Source organism: Acipenser ruthenus, chromosome 2 (genome assembly GCF_902713425.1).
Source record: "Acipenser ruthenus chromosome 2, fAciRut3.2 maternal haplotype, whole genome shotgun sequence".
NCBI lineage: Eukaryota > Metazoa > Chordata > Actinopteri > Acipenseriformes > Acipenseridae > Acipenser > Acipenser ruthenus.
Window position 1 is genome coordinate 34,610,282 of NC_081190.1, and position 21,724 is coordinate 34,632,005.

The 21,724-nt window shown below is 37.8% G+C and overlaps 1 protein-coding gene across 1 annotated transcript in view; it reads left to right on the top strand.

The window, feature by feature from the left end:
- The first annotated feature begins 4,374 nt into the window (after positions 1-4,374).
- LOC131699066 (malignant fibrous histiocytoma-amplified sequence 1 homolog) overlaps positions 4,375-21,724 on the top strand; it is a 52,317-nt gene continuing 34,967 nt past the window's right edge. Inside the window, exon 1 of the mRNA XM_058994765.1 lies at positions 4,375-7,771. Within this exon, the coding sequence (XP_058850748.1) occupies positions 4,924-7,771 (2,848 nt within the window). The 5' untranslated portion in view covers positions 4,375-4,923. The remainder of the gene's footprint in view (positions 7,772-21,724) is intronic.

Consider the following 21,724-nt stretch of genomic DNA (forward strand, 5'->3'; position numbering starts at 1 on the left):
AATGGAGCCCATTTTTTTTCAAATGGTTTTTATTAGTCTTTAGGGCCTATAAAAACATAAAAAGTTTGTTTTTTTTAGTACAAAATTTAAGAAGTTATACATATGTCCACTTGAGTGGACAACATGCATGTGTAACATAACAAATTGCCCTATTATCTTGGAACAGAATATTATGACTGAAAGTCTTTTTCTTTTATTTGGGAAAAAGTAGGCTAATACAAAATGCAAAACTAAATGGCTGGTACCATTCCAACTGATATGTATTCAAATGTTTTCTCATATTTTCTTTTTTTTTTTTTTTGCCAGAAACAAAAATGTCCTCAAATTTGAATATATATATATATATATATATATATATATATATATATATATATATATATATTATGCCCAAATATGGACTTATTCACCCAGAAACAAAAATGTTCTCAATGTTTGTAACAAAAATGTCTTCATTGTTGAAACAATAATATATATTTTTTTTACTTCAGCGTGTCATACACACGAAGTTACCATTCTTCCCTCTTTAGTGAACTGAATTTGGCTGATTTTAGCGCTGGGTGTGGAAGTTGGCAAAGCACCCAGGACACAATGGCTCAAGGCACTGCATGCAGATGTACTTCGTTTTCCGTGTACAAGCCACATCATGGCACCTGTTAGCATTTTTTGCATCAGTTAGCTTTGGCCAGTGATTCCCCACTCCCTCAACTACTTCAGCATCATCATCACTATCCTCATCTGTTTCACTGCCACTTTCACTGCTGCTGCTTGGGCTCCCTGCTTCCTCTCCCTGCGTGTCTGGCTGCCATTCACCATCATCACTATCACTGCTACTTGATTGTGATGGAATCTCCTCTACGACCCTGTAGATAGATACTCTTGATGTCTGGGTAAGAAAATAACAATACTACTAATAAAACTGCTACTACTACCACACAGCTGCTGCTAATAATAAGTATTCAGAAAATTCATTTTCAATTAAAAAACAGTTGAGAGAAGATAAAATGATCCAAATGAGCCTATTTGTGGACCACACTGCAATATATAGCTCTTATAGGACAAAAAAATATTTAGCATAGGCCTATAGAACAACATAGGCCTAATGTGCAATATAAATCTTAATATTGCATGATGTCCACTTAAGTGGACATATGGTTTAACATATACCATATTATTCCCTAAACATTACTTTCTTTGAATATATATTTTTTCCTGCTCTGCTCTTTTTGTGTAAAAGGATTTTACAGAAATCCCTGAGGTGCTCGGTGCTCCTGAACTTTTCTCTGCCATTGTACTGTCACCTTTATGTTTTTTGTAGTACCTATCAAATGCCACTAGATGGCAGGCGTTTTAATTTCGGTAGACGTCCACTGAAGAGGATACCATGCATTAGTGATGTTAAAACAGAGTTTCTATAGGAGATAATCACTTAAAAATAGCTGTCCACTGTAGTGACCTCTATACGTGAAAGGGCTAGATAAGGGATGGACAACTTTGAGGTAGGAGCGGGCCATAAAATCCACAAAAAAACATTTTATTTTGGTAGGGTACATGACGCACAACTCAGAACTATTTGCTACAATACAGGATATTGTATTTATTTATTTTGTATTTATTTATTTATACAGAAGATTTACCTATTGAGACCGAGGCCTCATTTACAAGGGGGTCCTGTTAAACAATAAAACAATTACAAATACAAGCAACACAATAAATACATGCGTGGTTCACACTTAGTCAGCAGCCTACAAAAAACAACACCAGAAATAGGTCACATCTATATGCTAATGTGGACTAAAGGAAAAAACAATGACAAGAGGCTATAAGCAATTCTCAGATATGATCTTTATAGCCAGAAAAGGAGAGATTGTCAAATTCCATCTTCATACTAAAAGCAAAAGAGTTCCAGATTTTTACAATAACAATAAACCAGGAATTTACAGTGTGAAGCTATAATTGACCTTGGATCTGTCTTCCACATTGAAAAAGGCACTTTAGACACGGAGTGTGCTTATGATAGCAAAATAATTTTTGAGAAATAAAATATATCACGGCAGAATAAATAATCTACCAAATAAAATGGTCTGCTGAACTACAATATTTGTTTTCATTATACTGCAGTGTGTACAGTAAAAACAGTTCAATATTAGTAAATGTGTTACTAATACAGAACAGGGGACATGTTTCATGCTTCCTATACAGTATATCTTACATTTGTTGACTTGTTAATGAAAGCGGATTTGATCTGTATGTTAAGGGGTATTATTATTATTTATTTCTTAGCAGACACCCTTATCCAGGGCGACTTACAATTGTTACAAGATATCACATTATTTTTACGTACAATTACCCATTTATACAGCTGGGTTTTTACGAGAGCAATCTAGGTAAAGTACCTTGTTCAAGGGTACAGCAGCAGTCCCCCCCCGGGATTGAACCCACGACCCTCCGGTCAAGAGTCCAGAGCCCTAACCACTACTCCACACTGCTGGTATATTCTCACACACAGCTCTGGAGGAAATACTTTTTAAATAGCTTGGCAAGTCATCCCTCTTACATACAGTACTGTACAAATTAAATGTAACATTTAAATAAGGTTGAAATAACATGAATGGAATAGAACTAGATTAATTTTCACCCTAAAACAGTTTTTTCTTTTTAAACCCTCTTAAACTTGATAATGAGGCTATTCAGTGTTGAAAAAAAAGTATTGACCCAATAAGAAGGATCAAAATCAAGTGTGACCAGTAATGGCAACCTCCCCAAAAAATGTGTTTTATTGTTATTCGACCTCTTTCAATTTTAATATTTCTTGTTATGTAAAAAAAAAAAATACCAGTTACGTTTTTGTTGTTGTTTTTATTGTCTTAGATCTGTTGTTAGAAGTCCAATGTTGCTCGGGGGCAGCATATCGAGAAGAGACTGCGTATTATCTGTTCATTTTAAAATCCTGGTAGCAATGACTGTGGTCAACACAGGAACGTCACTGTCCAAATCAATGGAACTCTGTAATTACATAAATTAACCACTAGATGGAGACTTACAACAACTTGCTGCCGCTTCTGAGTGCATCACACCAAAAATAAATAAAACAGAAAAAGAAAAACGTCTCCGAGACAATGAAAACGTTCTTCGTGTACCAGAGAAATGTAGAAAACACATATGTGGTAAACACATAATGCTTGATACATTTGTTAAATTATAATTCTGGTACAATCTTGTTTGTTTTTTTTGTTTTTTTAACAAGATGCATTCATTTTTATTGGTTTACGTTTTTACGTCCCCTACACAGTGCAGTGTAAGCTTGTTATTTTTCAAAAATTCTGTTGATGATGTCATGATTATGTCACATAATCTTCATTCCAAGAGGTTCCAAGTTCCTAGTTTGAAGATAAACTCACGTTCCCTTTATTTCCGAGCAGCATTTGTACCCTAAGGCTGATTGACCCCACAGATGGTGATATCTTCCACAGTGAAATCAGGCTACTGGAAATGCAGTAGTGTTGATTCGAATGATTTTTTTTTTTTGAGTCTTGAAAATAGGCGCTTTAGACGGGTCTTGCTGTAAAATGTTAGTGTGTTGGTAGGGTGGTAAGTGAGAACCGGTGGAATTCTCAAATTTGCATTTAGTGGACTGCTATGATATAAAGTATATGTAATGTATATATTAGAAATGCAGAATTTAGCTTCTGTGATGCGTCTTAAACATTGGGAACAGGGAATCGAGTCACGGCAAGCCTCATTTGGGTGTGAGAAATAATCACCACGATCTGTGGGATTAGTGCCGTGGAACAAATGCTGTCGGAAACAAAGATTATGTCCAAACTAGGAATTTTGGAAACTTTTGGAGAGAACATTCTATTCTGACATAATCATGACATCATCCACATTTTTTTTTTCTACACAGCTGAAGAGCTTTTGTCAGAAACGCCCTGAAATAAATTTAAAAAAATTAATTTAAAAAAAGCATTTAAACCTTTTGCGTACATGCAAAAAAAAAAAAAAGATTTCATGTTTTATTTATTTATTTTTGTACACTGCAGTTTTTATATATTTTATGTGTATTTGAAATATCATCTGCCCCTATCTTTTACTTCGTTTCAGCAGTAAGATCTGAATATTTTGCTTGGACGCGCGTATAAATCATCATTGGAAGGGAAGCCTTTAGACAAGATATACACCAGCAGACGGTTGCTAATCAATGCGCAGTTAAGGAAGGGTCTTTACACCGAACCCTTCCTTTTCCCCACCAACTGGAAAAAGCACACTTACTTTCGATTTTGATAGATAGATAGATAAAATACACTTTGTATATAAAAAAGTACTTAAAATGCATATTAAAATTAAACTATCTCCTCAGTGAACCCTCTTTCTTGCACAAGTACAACGCTTTTCTCCTCGCTGCCTGTGCTTCTCTTTCCTCCTGGAAGGTGGGCAGGGCAGTCTGACGCGCTCGTCGAGGCGGTTCTGCAGTTTCAGTCTCTCAGACTCAGAGCAACTACAGCACAAACGCAGCGGCGTAAACCAGGGAGGAAAGCAGTCTGCCGTTTATTGCTGTTTGTTCATTCTAAAAGCAAGCCCATGACAAAGCGGTCGAGATGTCTTGATACTGAGTGAAGCGATGGCGTTGCCGGGCGACTAATCTGGCGTATGCGGTGGAATATTATTTATTGAAGTAAGGCTCATTCTTGTTGGGCTGCTGTTTTTGCTATACTCGATGGCGCAGAAGGTACAGACACCACCGCTGCTGTCTTGTTTTCGTTTAGTAGAACTGCAGCGCATATCTTTGAATCGCAATGCCTTTGTAATGATGACGGTGATGCAGAAAATGCGAGCTGTGAAGGAAAGGGGGCAAGTAACCTTGCTACCCGGAGAATAATAAATACTGCACTCAATGAAAACAGAGAGGTGTGGTCTAACCGAACCATGGATGGAAAGGAGAATAAACTGAAAACAGCCAGGTTATGGAGAGATGCTGCGCTGCGCTCCAGAAAGCTGAGAAGCAACCTGCGCCAGCTGACTCTCAGTACCCATAACAACCAGAAGATTACTCTGCCTGAGAACATCAACGAGATAGAGGCTCTAAACCTGGGGAACAACTCTCTACAGGAGCTGCCCGAGGGTTTGGGAGCCGCCCTGATCAACCTGCACATTCTTATATTGAGGAGAAATAAATTCGCCAGTATCCCGCTGCCGGTTTTCGAGCTCGGGCACCTGACGGAGCTGGACCTGAGCCACAATTGCTTAGGTAATTTCTCTGAGGAAATAGGATGCTTGAAAAATCTGAAAAAACTGTGCATCAGCCACAACAAGCTGACAGCCCTGCCATCACAGATAGGGACTTTACAGAACTTAGAGGAGCTGGATATTAGTTTTAACGAACTCTGCCAATTTCCTCGTTCTTTTGGCCAGCTTAAAAAGCTGAGGACACTGGACGCAGATCACAACAAACTCGCTCAGTTCCCACAGGAGATTTTGTTACTAAGCGATCTGGAGGAACTGGACTGTTCCGGCAATAAAATAGATTGCTTGCCAACTGGAATAATGACGTTGCAGTCCATAAAAATATTGTGGCTGAGCAGCACTAAAATCTCTGCGTTACCAGAGACCTTCTGTGATTTGAAAAACTTGGAAAGCCTTATGCTGGATAACAATGCTTTGACAGCTTTACCACAACCTTTTGGCAAATTGCAAAGACTGAAAATGATTAACATTTCTTCAAACTTCTTTGAAGCTTTTCCTCTTGTTATTCTTGAGCTTGTGGGTTTGGAAGAACTATACCTAAGCAGGAACAAACTGTCAATTGTCCCTGAGGAGATAGGCAAGCTCTTTATGCTTGCTAATTTGTGGTTGGACAATAACAAAATAACATACCTTCCTGACACTATAGTGGAGCTTAGTAAACTAGAGGAGCTGGTGTTACAGGGTAACCAAATTGCCATCCTTCCTGAAAACTTTGGGAAACTCTCCAGAGTTAACATATGGAAAATTAAAGACAATCCTCTGATACAGCCTCCCTATGAGGTGTGTATGAAAGGCATCCCCTACATAGCGGCCTATCAGAAAGAATTAGCACATTCCCAGCCTGCAGTAAAGCCAAGGTTAAAATTGGTTCTAATGGGACTAAAGGATGCTGGGAAAACAAAACTGAGGCAATGCCTCGTTAGTAAGAGACAGGATATTCCTGCAGTGCCTGGAAATAAAGGGATAGACGTGACGAACTGGATTGCAGATGTAGAGCGGAGTCTTACCTTTATTGTTTATGACTTATCGGGGGATAACAATTATGATTTGATAAAACCGTTTTTTCTTTCACCTGGTGCTTTGTACATACTGGTAGTCAACTTAAAGGCATACATGTCTAAACATTTTTATACCTATGTGGGTTATTTCCTGCACCTGCTCAGTGCCAAAGTCCCACATGGTGTGGTGTGCATTGTGGGGACCCACATGGATTTGTGCAGTGAGATGGAAATAGAAGAAAAATGTCTGGATATCCACCGCCAAATAGCGCTTCAGGAGAAAAGGGACATTAGGTTCTTGGAAGGCCTGGCACACAAGGTGGACCGAGCTCTGGGCCAGGACTATGATGTGAGGACCTCCAGCCCCCATGCTCTCTTTTATGGGGTCTCAGATAAAAACCTGCGACGCAAGAAAGCTCAGCTGCAGTACCTGCTCAACAACCGGCTTCAGATCCTATCCCCGGTCTTCTGCGTGAGCTGTGCCAAGGACCTCAGAAACACCCAGCGGCTGAAAGAGAAGCTCATGTCAGTGGCCGAGCACCGGGAGATTTTCCCCAACCTTCACCGCGTCCTTCCAAAGTCCTGGCAGATGCTGGAGGAGCTGCATTTCAAGCCCCAGGAGCTCTGGGTGTCCTGGTGGGATTCAGCCCGGCTGGGTCTGCAGGCAGGTCTAACTGAGGACCGTCTTCAGAGTGCACTGTCTTACCTACATGAGAGCGGCAAGCTCCTTTACTTTGAGGACAGCTTGACCCTCAAAGAATATGTCTTCCACAACCTGTCCAAGCTTATTGATATCCTCAATGTCTTCTTTCAGCGGGATGCTACCATGCTGCTGCAGAAGCTGCTGATTCATGAGGACATGGACCAGCTGACAGCTGCACAGCTCCACCACTATGTTGAGGGCTTCCTCTTACATGGCCTCCTGCCCTCCCATGTCATGAAGCTTCTCCTCAAGGCCCACATTAAGACGCAGCAGGAACTGCATCTCATCCTGGAGCTGCTGGAAAAGATGGGCCTCTGTTATTGCATTAATAAACTAAAGTCAAAGCCCCTCAATGGTGCCACTGTGTGGTACAAGTTTCCTTGGTATGTAAAAAACCAAAGGCCCCATGCTGAAGCCTGGATCAATGGGAGCTCTAACATGTCTGGGCACCTTTTTGCAGTAGAGCAGCTCCAGATCGAGTACAACTTCCCGTTCCTCTTCCCTCCGGGCCTCTTTGCCAGGTACAGTGTGCAGGTCAATGCCCATGTAGTGCAGCGGTCAGATGGAAAGTTTCAAATATTTGCCTACCGTGGGAAAGTGCCTGTGGTGGTTAGTTACCAGCCATCCCAGAGTGGCCTGCAGGCAGACACCTTGTCCATCGCCAGCCACGCTTCGTTGCCAAATATCTGGACTGCTTGGCAAGCCATAATTCCTTTAGTGGAAGAATTGAATGTCCTTCTGCAGGAATGGCCAGGACTGTATTACACTGTGCATGTTCTCTGTTCCAAGTGCCTTAAAAGAGGGTCACCTAATCCACACACCTTTCCAGGTAAGTGCTGTTTAAATTTGACAATTGATGTATATATTGGTTGTACATGGTCTGTCTTCCTAGGTTATAGGAGGAAAGCTGTTTAAACTTGTCTGACTAAGCTCTCGCAATGAAAGTCTCTCCATCACTGTTGTGTGTGTGTGTGAAGGAAGCTTCAAAGACATGCTTTGATTGTCTGGACTGTTTACTCTTTAAATACTGTCAGATTATATCAGAAGCACTAATCCACAGTTGTGTTTTTCAAACAACATACTATATGTTACTTTTTGTGTTTATTCAGTTAGTAATTAAAAGAAACAGCAGTTTTAGACAAGTCGCCTAACCGTACCATTCTCTTGACTGTTTAAATCTCTTTCAAAGTAGATTTAGCTCAAATATTAACTCTGACTTCAGCTAAATGAAAAAATTAATAGCAGTGCTACAATACCATTAAATAACAAAGAATAACAAAGCGGGGCTATTATTTGAAAAAAAAATCTAAATGAATCTTAAATATTTAGTATTTGTAATCTGTGTATTTGTAAAATACCTCTTTGCATTGTTTTCTTCTTACAATTATAGCATATGCTGATGAGTCTTTATTATTGCCCTACAAATTAGGTGAGGATGGACTAATTTTGATTTACAACACATGCTTTTAAATAACTTCAGGTAATAAGATATACTCCATATTACCCCAGCTAGGAGGGTTATTTGTCTGAGGTCTCTGTCAGGGCACCCCAGTGTGCAGCTCTTCCTTGGAGATGCTACAGCCCTTACAAGCCATTGTTTTTTTCTCTCACAAAATCAGCTTGGTAGATAGATTTGGGGTTCTGTACTGTGGAAATGGATCTCTTAAGGTTATACGTAGCGCTAACTTTATTAGCAGCTATTTAAAAGATTGTGTGAGGGGAATTAGGTGAAGAATAAGAATCGCAACCATCAATTCTCTGTTGACAAAACAAAGCTAGCCCCGCCTGTCACGGAATTGCCATGTAAAACCTTCCATTGAGCTTGGGGTCCCTTTCTCCAGCGATGTCCATTCTGTCTCCCGATTTAGTTATACATAGGATGTGCCTCAAACATATAACTAGGTCTTTACCTTGCCTTGTTTTATACAGATGTCTTTATAATAGAGCTGACAGTGAACCAACATAATGGAAAGTAGTAGGTACAAGAAGGCAGGTGTATATTTCCCTATGCAGCACTTACTGTACCATAACATTTAACAAAGTAGTTTTTAGGTTCATCTGTTGTATTCACAATGTCCTGCTTTCAGTTTAAAAACATTTTCAATCCATCTTGAATGTACTTATTTATTCCAGGTTAATGTTTAAAGCTCAGTGAGGATTAATTCATGTTCTGTATTCTAACCACCTAAATGTGTAAAAGGGAATAACCACAGCATTTGTGGGTAACTAAGATTTCTCTTCAGAATCAAAACATGTTCATAAAAAGCTGCAAACTTGTAAAAGCTTTGTAAGTGAAGATGGCCCATCACAGTATGTGCGTAAACAAATTGCCCAGCCCAAGTGTGCAATGGGTTAAGGCACCTTATCTTTTGTAGACTACTTCGGTGATCTCAGCTGGGTTTAACCCAGCCTAGACAAAAGGCTACACTAATTACTTTGGGGCAGCCGGCCTGCATCCCTGTGTCTGGAGCATTTGGGAAGGGCTAACTTGGCAGGAGAAAAAATGTTGCCATGGTGACAGTGGATTCTGTAATTCCTGCTACAGATAAGACATGCACCAATGGTTTACAATACTGGATAGAACTAATAATGCATTTTCCTAGCCAAGCCACTAGAAAGAACACCAGGGTAAGGAAGGATGCCTCAAAGTACAAACATTGAATAGAAAGTATGCCTTGAATTAAAGGAACCAGATGATTTCTTGAGTTGTCATCTCAATGAGTAAACTCTTATAAGCTTTACAAGGGAAATCAGTGGTTGCAGATTGTATTGTTATTGTTCTACCAGTAGATCTATTTCTGCCACCAGAGCAAATAGATTTGATGGTGCTTGAATTGCCACTCGTTCCCCTGCAGGCTATGCCTCATCCTGCCCTCTATTTACAGTAGCAGTGAGTTGCCCCTTGGTTTAGGTAATGGTGAATGACTGAGAGGTATTCTCTCTCCACTCATTTCATCAGAAGGGGTGTAAACCAGATGCTTTGCACCCATGTTCAATCTTTAATGAACATTTCAACCAAAGAAAAAAAAACTGCTTTATATACAAATTTATATACACAAATGTATGCAGGATAGTCCCAAGTGAGAATTGTTCAGTACAGTATGCTTTTGAATTTGAGCAATATATTCAGCTATTCCAGGGAGTTAAGGCTGGTGTGTAAAAAGGAAGTAGGGGACTTGTCCCATACTTGGCATTGCCATACTTCTTTAATAGTGTAAAATGACAGATCATTGTACTCTGAGATCTTTAGCTAAGCCTATTTAAAGGAAAAGTACACTGCATTTATGTCACATGTAGAAATAATTTGAGCATGTCTACTATTATTTAAATGTTTTTTTTACTCTGTAATTTGTATACCTACAGATGCGAGAATGCTTATCTGTATTAATTGCATTTAAATGTTCTACATAGATTTTTGGATTTCAGTGCAGCAAATTGATCTTTTGCAGAAGCTTTTGGGTGTACATAACAAGAATGGCTAGTCATCAGAGCTAATTCTGTTGGCTGCCTTCCAACTGCATTAGGTAGCAGCATTCCAATCTGTGTGTGTGTGTGAGTGTGTGTGTGTGTGTGTGTGTGTGAGTGTGTGTGAGTGGTGTAACTGATAGGCCAGGCTGTGTCTCATGAAGGCAGCCCCTTTGACGATCTTCCCGGCTTAGTTCATGTCTGCAAAATTCCCCTTGGGTTCCTGTCTGATTCAATGTATACGTCAGAAATATTTCACTTCCTGTTTAGCATACAGTAAGCCGAAAGTGTACCCATTCCATACCAAAGAAAGCTGCTCTAGAAAGAGTGCAAAGAAGAGCAACCAGAATTATCCCGGGTTTAAAAGGCATGTCGTATGCAGACAGGCTAAAAGAATTGAATCTATTCAGTCTTGAACAAAGAAGACTACGTGTCGATCTGATTCAAACATTCAAAATCCTAAAAGGTATAGACAATGTCAATCCAGGGGACTTCTTTGACCTGAAAAAAGAAACAAGGATCAGGGGTCACAAATGGAGATTAGATAAAGGGGCATTCAGAACAGAAAATAGGAGGCACTGTTTTACACAGAGAATTGTGAGGGTCTGGAACCAACTCCCCAGTAATGTTGTTGAAGCTGACACCCTGGGATCCTTCAAGAAGCTGCTTGATGAGATTCTGGGATCAATAAGCTACTAACAACCAAACGAGCAAGATGGGCTGAATGGCCTCCTCTCGTTTGTAAACTTTCTTATGTTCTTATGTTCTTAAGAACAAATCCAGATGTTTCTATAGCAGGTGACAGTAGTAGAGTGACAGGTAGGCAGAAACACTGTGGCATTATAGTACAGTGTAAGGGCAGATGTGTTTTGTAAGTTTGTAAACTTACTGCTGGTGTAATCAGAAATATTCAGTTCTGTAGGCGATAAAAAAAATAATATTTGACAGTACAAAGTCTAATAGGTGTATACTAAGTGAAGATAGTGGCTTTTCGTAATAACTTAACTACATTCATTGACTGGATTAATTGGGTTACCAGAAAGGGTGAGGCCAAATACTGTTAACATAAACTGATTAATTTACTAAGTAGTAATACAACATCAATGGAGTGAAAAACCTCCCACTCTGCATAATTAGGAGGTACATGTATTGATGCATTTTGGGAACAGTATACACCTCAGGTGTGAATTCCAGTTTCTCTGGTTTCTTCCTAGATTGTAGACTATGCGATTTTTTTGATTGACTTATAGTCTCAAATGTTTTATTTAGGTAGTTTAGCAAAAATATGCTGCTGTTCGGGAATAACAAAGGGATTGGGGTTTCTGGTAGACAGAAAACCTTCCCAATCAATGCTGAATCATGCAGTGCTGTTTTTTAAAAACAATAAATAAATAATAATCATACAGTTTGCTTGTCGTTTTGGTTCCATTATTGACAGACTGTAACAGGGACAAGTCATGCCACTGGCTTCTCGGGTGCAAGTGGTAGTTTGCTGGAGAGAGCCTGTGATGTGCTGGCGGTGTTCTGAAAATCTAAGCCTCCCCCTCCAAATGGGCCTCCCGTAGCAAAGGTTTTCAGACTAGTCTGATAAATAGCGCCTCCCCTCCAAATGAACTACCTAAATAGAACAGTACGAGGAAGCTCATTCAGAGAAGCAGAAATGACAGCTCCAAACGGACTACCCTGTGTTTTGACTGAAATGTACAGGTTTTAATCCACTAAAGGCCAGATAGCTCATTTGGAGAAGCAGAAATGACAGCTCCAAATGGGCTACCCTGTGTCTTGACTGAAATGTACAGGTTTTAACCCATTACAGCCCAGATAGCTCATTGGAGGGTCAGGGAAATTAACCTGGATAACAGTGATGTGTATTCGGAAGTGGAATGTAGATGCTTCTAACACAGAAAACAAGGCTTTGTGTGCAGTTTTAGATTGTAAGTCAGATAGATCACAGCAAACATCTTGAGGAAATTATTTATTTTTAGCAGACTTACAGTGGTAACAACATATTAGATACAGAATAAGTGGACTTGCAAATACATAATTGGTACAACAACAGTTAAACAAATCACAGGATGCAACAATTATATAAAGTGCAGTAAATAAAAAAAAAACAGTAGAGTGCAATTACCTAAGCATACCAGTACACCTTAATTACAAACACAAAGAAAGAACAAAGCAAAGACATTCTTCTACCCATTGAGTACACATTTTTCTTCAGCAGAGTACCATGTACATTCAGTGTATGCCACTGCACCTGAAAAAAGTTTTTTTAATTATTATTTTCTACTTCAAAAAATTAATGCTAAATATATACTTTTTTTTATTTTTTTAAAAATTATAGCAATATAGCTTTAAGGTTTTTACTTTTTTTGCCCACTTTTCTTCCCAGTTATTTGTTTTATGAGTGTGTGTTTAAGCCAAGAGCATTCAGATGTAACGGTCGATCGTTTCTCTTTGTAAAACAGCGTGGAGTAAAGTTGTTTAGTTTTCCGTATGTTCTGTGTGCAATTATACTTGCAACTCCACTACAAAATAAAACTTGATTGAAATGGAGAAATGCCTCCATATACAGTATGTGTGAGAGAGGCAGAGAATGAGAGAGAGAGAGAGAGAGAGGAGAGAGAGGAGAGAGAGAGGAGGGGGGGGGGGAGAAATATGTCGTCAAACGTTTGCATACCCCAATGTGTGGAAATATACATACGCTGGGGATTTAAACTGTTGACGACGACTTTGTTGTCAACACTTTGTACTTAAGCATTTGTTTATTTATTTCTAAATAAAACCAGATTTGTACCCCAATGTTTATTCTTTCTTGATTATATATATAAAAAAAATCCACCCGATTTCACCCGTTTTTTTTCATTCAATAATTCTACCCGATTTTTAAAAAAGCATTCACCTGAAATTGGAAAATAATTTCACCTGCAAATCAGATGCCGTAATTATAAATACCCACTTCATTAACAAACTGTCTTCCTTGATCTGAAAGGATTCAGAGAGGACAGCCATGTCAATATACAATAGTGCACAGACACTTTGTAACTTCCTTTGCAGTCTTTGTATTCATTGGAAAGGATTCGACCCATTTTGAGAAGTAGTCTCTAGCGGTTAATATATACTGGTTTCCATCTGCAGTCTGTGGCAAGGGCCCAGTTAAATCAATCCACACCAGTTCCCATACTGTTGAAACCTTCAGAAAATAAGAAAGCTCAATGGTAATAAATATAGTACTGTACTCATTTCTTGGACTCTGAATGTGAAATTGTACTGAAAGTCTAGTCTTCTTGAGGAATACAGCAAGTATATGTTTTATACTATTATTCCAAAGTTACCTGAATGCTCTGTAATGTTGAATCGTCCACACGTGGTTTACCAATCTTTTGACATCTGTCACACTCAGCTACCTAAAAACATGATTTGAGATTTTATGCTCAAATCACATGATAATTATTTCTCAAAGCATCCACACTAAACATGATCTCTGTGATCAGAAATATATGCATTTTACAGTCTCAACCGTCATTCCTGGTCAGTAATATCTGGATGACAAAGCATTTCTTGTTTTGAAAACTCCACTCTGCTCCCCTTCATGGGAGAGCAGTGGAATTCTTGGAACAGTTCCCTGCCATGCTCCCTTGTCCTCACCACCTTCCTTCCTTTGCAGAATAATACAGCTCTCCAGCTAAATCAGTGGAACCCATGTTTATTTCAGAAGTTTAGCTGGAGGATATGTCATGTCAACAATTTGTCCCAAGAAATCCCATAAAAAGCATGTATTTAAGGTATTCTAAAACGTCACTTAAATCACAATGCAGGATCCACATATTTCGGTGACATTATTCAAATATTTTAAGGTTATTGAAACTGAAAAAAAATTACGCAATAACAGAATTCGGTCCACTGGTCTCCAGGTTGATCCTGGTCTGCTGGGCTCCCTCTGGGCTGGTATAGACACCAAAGTTAAAAATAAGTAAAGCTTTGGAGCAGAGAAATTATTTATTTTTCTTTAAGCATTTAAACAATCCCAGCTGACACTGTAACTTGTCATTGTTATAGCTATAAATTAGCTTTTTAAAATTGATTTAATACTTTTGCTTTTTTTACTGCATAGAACCCAATATCTACTCTCTTGATTATATTTAGACATTTTCGCTGGATTTTCTTTCATTAAATAATTCTTCCCAATTTAAAAAAAATAGTTAAAATAAAAAATCCCCAAATTTGAAAAAAAAAAAAAAAAAAAAGATTATCCGAAAATCAGAACTCCCACGTAGGCCTACATTATATAGCTACTTTTGTCAATTACTCAGTTGGGGGTCCGTGATTATTATTGGGTTTGAAAAGGGGTCAGTTAACAAAAAAAGTGAGAACCTCTGATCTAAACCACTCAGTTTAAGTTCACATTTACTTTTTTTTCAGTATTATCCTAAGCGGAAAACTATAATATACACAATGACGATTGTAAATGATTGTACTTTTTTTTTTTCAATGTACATAAATAAATAGATTAAAACACAAATGATTGACTGTACCTTGTTCTAGTAGCTCAAATTCTGGAGGTGTGTCATATGACATCAAAAAATTGACTTGCACATACATGCCCACACGCAGTTTGTGAAGGTAGCCCATTTGGAGGGGAGGCTCAGATTTTCAGAACACCAGCTGTGTTTTGTTTACAGGGAATCGCAAATGAGGATTGGATTCAAATAAAGTACATTTTGAAAATGGGCATTTAATGCTATTCGTAAAACATGAAATCTCTAAAATGGGTTCATATGACTGAATTCAATATACAAACCTTAATACCTGATTGGCTGAACTGTTGAAAGCAATATTGTCAATAAAACCAGATTTGATTAAACTATGCATGGGTTACTGACACACCTTTTTACATAACCCTTTTTGATATGAACTGTGAAAACTGGCTTTTGTAAACTTGGCATATTTTTTATTTCATTCACTGACTGAGAATAGTGAGCGTTATACATTATTAGAGAGTCTTTCATTCCAGCCAGAGAAGTAATACAGTATGCAGCGTCTTCACCCAGTTATTGTTTTGAGAACAAAAGGGGCCAGTTTGTTTAGTAACTGAACCAGAAAATAATAACTTTAATTTAAATAATTGGATGAGTTTTCTTCATCTCTATTAGCTTTATTCACACTTTAGGTTTGCTAATAACTCAGTAAAGGCTCACAGACACGAGTGGTTGTTTTGAATGAATGGGTTGCACTACTCTGATATTCAGTTACGTGCCCATTTGAAGTTGACGCTGTTGATAACTAATCCTGGCTTGATGTTGTCTACAGAGTTACATCATCTCTAACGCGCTTCTCTGTGGTGGTTTTCTGTCTTGGTGGGGCTGTTGTTTTCTAGGTTACCAAAGGGAATGGTAGGAATGGAACTTGATCCCATGTTACAAACTACTACCACCAGCAGTGAGCCTCTTCTTATTTTAGACCCCAGATCTTGTTCAGACATGGAACGCGGCACTTTTTGTACGATACTGTATTTCCAAGTTTTTAAAATTCCTTTTTTGCAGCTTCTGGGATTAACCTTCTTGTATCAGCAACATTTAGTTCTCAATCAGTTCAGCAGTGAGAGTTTCAGCAGGCCTCTGAACTAAGTGTCATAGAGCAATGAAGGTAAACTCAATGGTTTATTTGGGTTTATTAATATTGCAACGTCTATCAGTGATGTCTTGCTTTTTCCCTGCATTTGGGGGTGGGGTGGGAGAGAGGGGGGATATTATAAAGAAATGTGGCCAGTACACTGGAAAACTGGTAATTATCATCCACTGTGGACAGGACTTCAAGTTATTATTAATTTCTGTGAAGGTGCAGAAAAATTAGCAGCAGAAAACATCCTGTGAGCAAATGGTTCAGCTTCAGAGAAGGGCAGCTGTTTTAATAGAGTGTGTAGCGACTATATTAAACGTCCTTCTGTTCTAACTGTGCAGTACTGCAGTACTGTACTTGTATCCGTAGTTTTGTTTGTTTTTTGGGGGTTTATTCTAATAGGCATGTGTCATGTACCAATATGTAGTTTAGCACATTGGACCAAACAGCTCCAAGTGGAAAACTATGCTGTAGAGTATTTCTCACCAAACAGCATTTTAAAATGAAAAAAAGTCCAACAACCAGTGTTCAATTGTCAGCCATCTTCAGTGAATGACCTGCAAGCATTTTACCATAGAAACGGGACAGATTTTATTTGTTAGTGTTTCAGCAGTCCTTATTTAAGCCTTAAACTGTCAGGGGTAATAGTCCTAAACACTAGAAGGAAATAGAAACCAATATACTGAAATTATTATTATTATTATTATTATTATTATTATTATTATTATTATTATTATTATTATTTTTAATTTGAAATCGCCAATTATTTTACCCCCAATTTTTCACCCAGTTTGGAATACCCAATTATTCTCACTGCTGCAACCCGCGCACTAACTCGGGAGAGACGAAGACAAGCTTAATGTTATATTAAGCACAAGGCCTTCTGAGTGATTGAATAGTACAGTAATACTCCCACTAAATAAGGTCAGCAGAAACTTTTTTAATTCAAACGAGACCCAGGAGTCATGGACTGGCCAAGCTATAGCAATCAAACAGTATTCTGGCTGTTGAAAGATACTCAAAGTGAATTGGGTTGAACATATGCTTTTTCATTTGAATAATAACAGTTCTGAAAATTTAAGTAAGCTGCCATGTTCCATAAAGTTTTAGAACACCCAGAAGTCACTCCAACAATAAATGTTCATCTTTTTTGGTTAATCTGAAAGCATGATTCCAAATTGTAGTAGTATTTAGGAAAGCTTTCAGTACAAATTACAGCTTTTTTTTTTTTACGTCCTACACAGTTCAAGCAAATTATACGGTCCCCTGGCAGACTGCACAAAAATAGAGTGTATATGCTTGTTTTTTTCTGCTTGATTCTTAACCAGACAGACTCTTGTTTGATTGACTACACTCTTTGGATATTTTTTCTGATGGTCTAGCTATATGTTATTGTTAAAATTTTCCAACAAACTATACTTCCTGCCCTAGTGATTGCAGGCAGCCACTGTATAAGTCATCTTGTTCAACTGAAGTAACTATTTAAGAAAATATCAGTGCATTTCTTAAATTATTTAGGCATGTCATTTTTAGTATTTCATTTACTATACCAACAGAAAGTTTTGTCTACTTTTATATGAAGATTTCACTTGACATGGTTTCAGAATTTTTTTTTTTATTTATCCTTATTTTTTAAGCTGTTCCACACAAGAAGGTTTATACTAGTATCTTGCTTCCAATTGAGTTTCTCCCAGTCATGTTCTGTTAGATTTAAATTAGGACTGGGTACCCGATTCTTCCACTGGACTTCTCGTTATCAAGTTTATTTATAGTTGGTACTATAGTTGGAGCCCTATCTTTTCGAAATCCAGTCATTGCAATAAAGCAAGTGTTTGCTATATATTTTGAGTAGGTCCCTTTTCCATAATTCTGATGCTTCCACTTGTATTAGGAATTTGTAATCCTATTTTTCCATGTCTTTATTTTAGGTCCTACTGTCTATTACAGACCTTCTGATAAACCTCTTCCAAAGTACTTGCATTAGATAATAAGGTACAATAACAAGGTACAATTCTTTAGATATCCATTTGGGCGATTTATTAGTGGGCACAGGGTGACTGCTTTGACTAATGCACAAGATGTTGCTTATTGTTGGTGTTCAAAATTGTTATAAAGCACAAACACACACTTTATTTAAAGTTTTTTGTTCATAAACTATTAACAAGCAGCTTAGTTAATTGTGTGTTTGTTAATATCCTAATTATAACTGATAAAAAAGGTAATAAAATAAAAAAACATCAACACCTTGAAAGTGCTTTTTTAACCCCACAATGATATGATTGTCTTTGAGTTGATAATCCCTAAACGAGGATCAGATAACTACTGAACATTTCTAGCTGACCTTTTTTACAAGCTAATGAATAGGTTCATAGTAATATGTATTAACACACCGTTAACTAAAACTATACAGCATGTGTTAGTAAGCTAGTTATTAATAGTATTTAAAAAAAAAAAAACATGAATGAGGGGTACCACACATTTGCTAGTACTAAGTCCACTTTTTAACTTCAGTTAGTCAGGCATGCTGTAAGATAAACCATTAGGAAACTGAATATTTGTTTTTGGATCTCAGCCAGACAAGAAGGTTTACAGAGAGGTCAGCAGTGTGTTTCAGCAAATAAGCAAACTGATTTAAAAAAAAGATCTAAAGGAAAAATAAAATAAATATACACACCTGTGAAAAAGCCACTTCAACTCACACACCTGTTTTTGTTTTTTTTTCAAGATGACACAGCAAAAACAAATATGTTTCTGTGCATGAGTTGAAGTCTTCTAAAAAGTGCAGTTTTTGGAATACAATATTGTTTTTTACCAGACTTTTAAAATCAGAATTAACCAATTAAATAATTTTAGAAATTGTTCAAAATGGTTCATGCAAAGTATATGTACCGTAAATGTACATTAAATACATGCACATTGGTGTAATTATTAGCGATTCCCACATACGTTTCAGTATCCCTTCAGTTTCCACATGGCACTCTCTCTGGACAGTGATTAAAAAACACAGACATCTAAAGGGTTAATGATGTAAGCAAGCCATAGTTCGCTCTGCACAGACTCCTTGACATACAGCCCTTTTAGACCCTGATTGATGAGCTTGTTCAGTGGGCTGCTTAAGCACTACATATAGCAACCAACATTAGAGTGCAGGCTTTCAAAGTTAACAGCATCAGGAGTTTTTTTCCCAACTGTTCTACACTCACACCCTTGACAAACTGCCAGAAATCAACAGACCAATTACAGGGGTGGTTTAGAATGGAGAATTGATGCACTGGGCTGAACTGGGAGGCGTAAAAAGCACAGTGCTGCTATTAACATGCTTAGAGTTAGATTAAGCTGGATGAAAATGGGTTTTCTATTCACACGTTATCAGAAAATGTATTTCTACAGCTAAATTACTATTTAAAAAAAGTATTTTAGAAACTGTAACTCCAGCCCATTTATAAATGTGACCGATAATACAATTAGGGACAAACTGTATTTTAAATCAAAGACAAATTTTCTTGAAAGAAATAAAACACTAATAGTATACAAATAGCTAATAAGCAAAGTAGTTGCAGTAAAATTATAGCCCTTTCCTAATAGTTATATACTGTGTAACAGACTAGGAGGAGGAGGAAAGGAAAATGTAGTCCAGGAGGGGCTGAGGGACTACATTCCCTAGAATGCCATGGGAGGAAGCCAGGGTGGGGTCCACCTGGCTCTGATTAGTAATGAAAGTCACCTGCCTGCGGTTAGCAGGCAGGTATATAATTAAAGAAAATGTTCATTCTGGGCAGTCTCCAGTCTGTGTGAAGAAATGGGTGTGGTTTAAAAAGGTACTGTGTGAATCTTTTTGAGTGTGTTTAAAAATTGTTTTGTTTTACTTGATAAATGACTTTTAGATAGAACTGGAACCAACGAGTTTAGTTAGCACTCCAAAACAGAGTTAGGTTTTGTTTTGCCCATTTTTGATTACAGACCCAGACACAGAATTGCAGGTTTAAGCACTGGCATGCACTTTTTATTATTTACAATAACAAAAAGAAGAAGAAAAAAAAAAAAAACTAACTTTGTTTTGGAGTGCTAACTAATCTCGTTGGTTCCAGTTCTGTCTAAAATCGGATGGCTAAGCCATTTACTGATTAAAACAAAACAGGGTTTTTTGGTTTTTTTTTTTTACTGCCCTGAACAAACATTTTCTTTAATTCTATACCTGCCTGCTCTCACAGGCAGGTGACTTTCATTACTAATCAGAGCCGGGTGGACCCCATCCTGGCTTCCTCCTGTGGCATTCTGGGGAATGTAGTCCCTCAGCCCCTCTTGGACTATATTTTCTGTTACAACAGTTAAAGTATTTTATTCATCTCTGAAAATGTGCCTTTGCACTGGCTTCAAAGTAAGTTTTGAGTAATGAGTTACTTAACTTCACATTGTATAGTAAGCTGTGGCTTTCTTTTATAACCTTTGTTTTTCATTGCTGCTATTATAACCACATAATTAAATGCAGTAAATGGTGGTTAAATATGGAAGTTGTATTATTTCATGACCAGCACCATGATGTATGTTACCAATTCAGTTTCAATGAATAACTAATATTGCAGTTAAATCAGTAAGAATAGTCCACTGTCTTTGGTGGATTGGAAATGCAATGGTTGGCTATTGGTCAAATGCTACTACAGCCATCTACAAAGTTTTAAAATAATGCTTTGTCAAAATAGTGCTGTGTCAAAATAATGCTGTGGTCAGGTAACAGTGCTGCTAGATTTTCTTCAGGGTAATAAGGTATTACCAGTATTTGTATGCTATCTCATCACTTAATAGCACTTTTTGAACTTTCCTCTAAGTGCAGTGATACTAAAACAATGGCTGCGCACAGTCCTCCCTACATGTATTTCACTATGTTTTGACCTCCAATGTAATATTTTAATTTCCTAGTAGTGCACAGAAAAGGAAATTGCAGACAGCTGAGTTAACAAAGACACATGCAAACTCCTACAAACCAGTTCCGTGAATAATGAAGAAAAGAGTTTTATTTTCAGTAGTGCGATTACTGTGATGCTGACTATTTTAAGCATTAAGCAAAATACTCGATAGATCACCTCTGGGATTGTGTTACAATTTACAATAAGGGTTTTTTTGCAGATTGGCATTAGTTAAATATTACACAGTTTAGTACTGTTGCTGCTCCATAAATCGTTCTTCTTTGAAAAGTAACTGCTTCCGCTTGTGTCGACAGCGGTTAAGGATCTTTATTAGGAAAGGAAGAAGTAATTAACTTGCTTGACTGTGGCTCAAATATATCTTCTTTTAATTGGTACACATCTACTCAGTCTCAGGTACCAGTCCCACTTTGTCTCTTGATTTAACTTTTATACATTGTGGTTATTTTTTCATCTCTGTGTTAGATATATTAAATATATTAAGCTCTGTGTATGAGAGACAGAATGAACGACTTGCACTAAAGAAGGCAATAACATAAAAGAATGAGAAACGCAACGAGTCCCCTGCCAGCACACTGATTCTGTGTACATGGCATTTGGTTTGGGGTATTTTAACTTGTTTGCTATGCAAATAGAAATGTTCTTGAAATGCAAACGCATCTAGGGATGATGGAATTATTTCTTGCATGCTATCAGTGTGGAGTAGTGGTTAGAGCTCTGGACTCTTGACCGGAGGGTTGTGGGTTCAATCCCCAGTGGGGGACACTGCTGTTGTA